General features: G+C 49.1%; 1 protein-coding gene across 1 annotated transcript in view; it reads right to left on the bottom strand.

Annotated features, from left to right (window-relative positions):
• Nucleotides 1-232: 232 nt before the first annotated feature.
• The window catches only part of RAPGEF1 (Rap guanine nucleotide exchange factor (GEF) 1), an 84,928-nt gene continuing 79,991 nt past the window's right edge, over nucleotides 233-5,169 (bottom strand). The window contains exons 15-23 of the mRNA XM_009582687.1: nucleotides 4,628-4,720; nucleotides 4,080-4,265; nucleotides 3,840-3,924; nucleotides 3,510-3,604; nucleotides 2,960-3,038; nucleotides 2,715-2,816; nucleotides 2,209-2,306; nucleotides 988-1,116; nucleotides 233-383 (exon numbers count right to left, since the gene is read on the bottom strand). Coding sequence (XP_009580982.1) covers nucleotides 233-383; nucleotides 988-1,116; nucleotides 2,209-2,306; nucleotides 2,715-2,816; nucleotides 2,960-3,038; nucleotides 3,510-3,604; nucleotides 3,840-3,924; nucleotides 4,080-4,265; nucleotides 4,628-4,720 — 1,018 coding nt within the window. The remainder of the gene's footprint in view (nucleotides 384-987; nucleotides 1,117-2,208; nucleotides 2,307-2,714; nucleotides 2,817-2,959; nucleotides 3,039-3,509; nucleotides 3,605-3,839; nucleotides 3,925-4,079; nucleotides 4,266-4,627; nucleotides 4,721-5,169) is intronic.

Here is a 5,169-nt window from a genome sequence, read left to right as displayed (position 1 = left end):
GGAGGAGGAGGGCGAGTGCAGCGAGCACCGGCTGATCTCTGCCCTTCGCGGCTGATGCGCACGGTCACTTCTCGCCCGCTGCGAGAGCCCGACGTTCACACACCCAGGGATCGCTGCCAGCTGGGAGGGAGGGTGCGTCATCCAGTAACAGGTACAAACATTGAACTCCAGTCTCATAGCTGCCCTCGGTGCGTCTGCGGAGCAATTCTCCTCGCTCGCACAACCCCTCCTCCTAGGTTTTCTCTTCTCGGTCTGTTTTCCGCCTCGTAATGTTCCGAGGTTTGATTTTGAGGGACAGTTCCCACAAGGCCTCCTCAGCCAGGTGGTCGCTGAAATCATTGAAGAATGACACTATGTCGTCGTTTCTTTTGATGTCGTAATGTCTGAAAAACCACAGAGTAGGGCGGCAGTTAAACAAGGGGCTACCTGGGGACCTCTCCCAGCTTCGAGCCACCCCTGCCCTGCTCTAAGGGACACCCAGTGCTGTGGGGTCTGCATGACCTGAGCCCAATACTTGTGACTGTGGTGTGACACTAAAAAGGGGAAAAACCATCATGCCCATCGCTGAATTGGGGGGAAAAAAAAAAGACCCTATCACAATGAAATCAGCAATTAGATCTGGTGCCTCTGCTGCAAGACAGCGTTGAAGAAAACCCTCCATGACCTAGAGAACATAGGAACCAGCAACAGCAAAACCTGGAGGAAAAACTGAAAGAGAGTAGTGGCAAAACTTTACTGCACTGGATCTCAAAATTAATATAGGAAAAATGTCTTCACAACTTTTAGTCATAGCTAACCTAGAGAGAGAAGGAGACTGTGACCAGAGCCCTGTCCTTCCCAGGTCTCCTTACATCTCCATCACGATGCTTTGACCTTGGACTCCCTTCGCCTTCCACGGGGGCTCCCCTGGCCCAGCCATGACCCCCCACACCAATCCCCACCATGCTGCCTCGAAGCCAGCTCTGACCCCTCTGTTGCTGCACTTACACTTGTTGGAAGCACCTCATGCTGTCCAGGATGTTAAACTGCTGCCAGCGCTTGGAAAAGTTCACTTTGCTGTCAATGTAATCAGGGTTTCCCAGATGAACAAAGGTCAGGTCCTGCAGAATCAGGCCTCTGAAAAAGAGAAAGGGGCAGCAGGCCAGGGATTAGGCAAACAAGTACAGAGGTTAGTCATACAGGGGCAGGACGGCCAGCCAAAAGGCAGCCACAGGCAATCTAATGGCCTCCCGCTGCTGCCACCATCAGCATGGCAACTTTAAACTACAGGGAAATGTCCCCCCGGCAGCAGATCCAAAGGTGTTCAGGTGTAATGTGCCCACCATGCACAGCTGAGGGACCTCTGAGGCGAAGCACTCATGGTCACACTAAGGGCGCTGAGGTTGCTCTTTCACCCTCCATGGAAAGGAGGACCAGGCTGGAAGATGGTTGCAATGGGAAGTGCCTGCCAGGGGTTAAACACTCCTTCCAGTTTTATGCAAGAGGGTTTCTGTCATGTTGAGGTTTTGCTAGCAAAGGGGTCTGCGCTCCCTTCCTCCCTCTGCCTTCCCTACTCAGCCAAGTCTCTGCACAGTCCTGCTGTGGTCCCCGGCTAGATGAGATGCCATGTACCCATGCAACCTCTTCCTACAGAACTCTTTCCATGGAAGAAAGCAAGACCAGGAGAAGTTTTATTGATGTAAACCCAGAGCAAATCTGCTATCTAGATCAGAAGGCCCTTACGGAGAAGGGCAATGGCTTCAACCTTTCATCTAGAAACAGGATGAAGCAGCATGTTTGACAAGGCAGACTCCTCATTTACCAGCTCTTGCAGTCAGCAGAACCAGAGCTGTCGCAGAGGAGCAAGCAGCAGCTTGAAGCTGTGGGATCCATTGCACCTCAAGGGAAAATTTGTCTTTCTGCACACAGGCCCCCAAAGAAAATATACTTAAAAAATGTCAACTAAAGATCCAGGCATTTGATCTTTCCTTTGCCATAGTCAATTCACAAAAGCCTTCTTTACAAAAAGACAGCTGCCACCCTGCTTTCCTCTGCTACAGGACAAATTGCTCCAGAGAGGGTGCGTGGGTTGATGTGGCACATTGCTGTCTTACTGTAGATGTAGGGCAAACAGCAAGTGCTAAGCTGAGCAGAAGCTGCTGAGAAATCCTTGAAGGAACCATTTGAACGTGCAGAAGTAACGGCAGAGAAAAGAAACTACCAACTCACAGGTAAGGTATGCAGGGAGGCTCCACATCAGCCAGAGCTGCTCGGTAGGCGCGGAAGGACGAGGAGCTGTCAATCAGTGTGCAGTACTCAGCCAGGCCCTGGCAGAACACAAAGCCCACGGTGACACCACTGCTGCAAACCCGTCTTCTTTGTAACCTCTCCCCGAAGAGCCATGCAGGCCAGGGAGTTAATGCCAGCCTGCAAACACCTTCAACTGAGTACGTATACACAGAGCCTCACTGCCTTCAGCCTCACCAAGCCTTCAATTTCCAGGGAGGAGGAGGAGGAGGCTGTTCTCACCCGTGACTGCACTGGCATGCCTGCAGCTGTCAGAATGCCCAGCCACGCTGCAGCCTTCCAGCACTGTGGCATTATACCCACTGGAGAGCAGTTATCTGCCATTCCTCCACCCTGGGACGTTGCTGAGCTGTTAAAATCACCCAGCTGTTTCATACCATAATAGTTGTCTTTTTCCCCTGAAGATGACAGCCCCCACTGCTCCTCACCTCTGAGGTTTGTTTCTGCCACTCCAGCCTTCGGATGGGTGCGGAATCCAGTGCAGAAAGAATGGCCAGATAGGAATTAAAATTATTCAGCTTTCGTAAGTGCTGTGAAGAGCGAGAAAATTCCAGTTACTCTAGAGATCTGAAAAGCCTTTTAGCATCAAACAGCTCTACCAACCAGAAGGTCCCACTCCCCTGCTCCTTTAAGGAGCAGTGCGTGTGATTCACAGCAAGAACCAAGCTGATACCTTCATGATCTTTATAAATTTAAGGAGCAGCCTCTCTCGGTCTTGGGCTTTCTCTTGTAGCATAATTATTGAACGGACCCTGGAAGAATAGAAAAAAAAAGATAAACCCACTTAAGCAGATCTCAGATTTCTTCTTGTTTCATTTAAAAAACTGATAACTGATAAGGACGAGCGAACAATACTAAAAAGTTCATGATACCTCCAACTTAAATGGAGCACTCTAATTCACAACAAAGACAGAATCATTTCAAGGATGACCACAATAACCCTTCACAGAGTGCATTTATTTGCAAGGGGAATGTTTGTTTGAAGGGCTCAATGGTACTGACAATAATTCCTCCAGGTTACAGTGCCCTTCACAACCCTCCTGATTTTCTTTCTCGTGTGCTCTGGAGTCTTTGATGAGTGCTCTGCATCTAATTCCTGGCCGAAAATATATGTTATCCCACTTGTAACAAGGAAACACAACTCTGCAAGGAATAGTTTGAGTATTTGTAGGGCACTGGCAGTTAAGCACAGTTCAGTGCCACAGTTGTTCTGAGCTCCTTACCAGTAGGACATGTTATTAAAGTGCTCTGTGAACTGTGTCAGGTTAGGGCTCTTCTCTTCATTTTGCTCCTTCGCCCAAAGCAAAACTTCTGGGATCTGCCAAGGAAGAAGAGGAGAGGGGTGGGAAAATACCACACATTAAAATGGGATTTCTGCCTCAAGACTCCCAGTCGCAGTCTGTGTTCACAGCCGCTTGCTAACACAAGTTCAGCTGTCTCCTACAACGCAACAGGTGTGCTGGGAGAGCTGGCATATCTGGGAATACCAGAGATTGCAGAGGGCACATGTTTGAATCCCTCCCACCGCCCTTACCCCATCCTCATCTCTGTACCTCAATTTTATAGAAGAGTTCGGCATCTAGGAGGGTCAGCTGCTCAGCTATTTCATGACTGTGGAAATCATGCAGGGTCCCTGGCCTGTAGGAAACAAGGATGAAGTATAAAGGCTCAAAAAATGTGACCTGTTTTCTTCTCTTTCTTATATTTTGGACTGAGAAAACTCTTGTGTCCACAAGAAAGGGATGCCCTGTCTCTCAGAGGACCAAGATATGATTACGTGCATCTTTCCTCACCTGGCTGCCACCCCACGGGCTGCAAGAGGTTTGATGGAATTGGCATAGCTCAGCATTTTCTTCTGATCCACTTTATCAAGGATATTCTTGCGTAACACTCTGGCGAGGCTCAGCTCCCCGTTGCAGACCAGTCGGAAGACCAGGTCCATCAGCAGCTTGAGAATTTCCTCCGTCAACTCCACTAAGCTGAGAGAAAGATGGAAAACCCAGGGAAGGCATCAGAGCTACGACTCTGAGCTAGGGAGTTTGTATCTGTACCAAGTCTTGTTGCTCTTTCCCACAAGCAGAACCGAGTGACTGAAACTCCTCCCCTTCCCAGCTCTTCCTTTCTTACAGATCCCTTTATTTTAAAATCACTGGCAGAGATAGGACACACCAAAAATCTGCTGAACAAGGGGGTTCAGCACTATAGGTGTCTCACTGGTCAGGGTAGGGGATTTCAGCCGTCATCACAGATGAGGATTAAACAACACAGCTTCATAACTGCCAGACTTCTGTATTGTTACTGACCCCGCATCTCCCATCGCGAAATGAAGATGGCAACTCACCACAGCTCATCCACCACTCTCACCAGCACGAAGAAAGTGTTCTTACTGACTCGCTTCTTAAACGTGTCTGGGAAGTGGCAAAACTTCTCATATGTGGTTGCAAATTAAAGAATCAACTTAGCGTGGTCAGACCAGCATCAGTGCAACTAACAGCTGCCTTGAGGAACATTAGAATAGCTACTATTCTGTCTTGACTGAAACTGGTGTTCAATTTCCAGGAGGTAAGGGACACGATATGGCTCTAATTAACATGGTATTAAGCTGCCACCAGCTGCAGGAAGCAGGGGTGTCAGGAGGTACTTGCACCTCACAGAGTTGATGCTAGAAGAGCAGGTGTACCCTGAAACTGTTCTCTCTAAGGTGGAATTTAATGAGCGGCACTCCCCTACTGTGATCTCCCCCACTGGTCTGTGACATCTGGTCTCAACAGATCTCAGATGTCACCTCTACCTTCCTCACTGCTCAATTTGCTGCAAGGAGAATGGTGGCAGGGGAGACAGCACAGGTAGAAAAAGCTTCTGCCAGCTGGACAAAGGGAAAGA

Source organism: Fulmarus glacialis, unplaced genomic scaffold (assembly GCF_000690835.1).
Source record: "Fulmarus glacialis isolate BGI_N327 unplaced genomic scaffold, ASM69083v1 scaffold2168, whole genome shotgun sequence".
In the NCBI taxonomy this organism is placed as follows: Eukaryota; Metazoa; Chordata; class Aves; order Procellariiformes; family Procellariidae; genus Fulmarus; species Fulmarus glacialis.
This window is presented reverse-complemented; position numbering and strand designations above follow the sequence as displayed.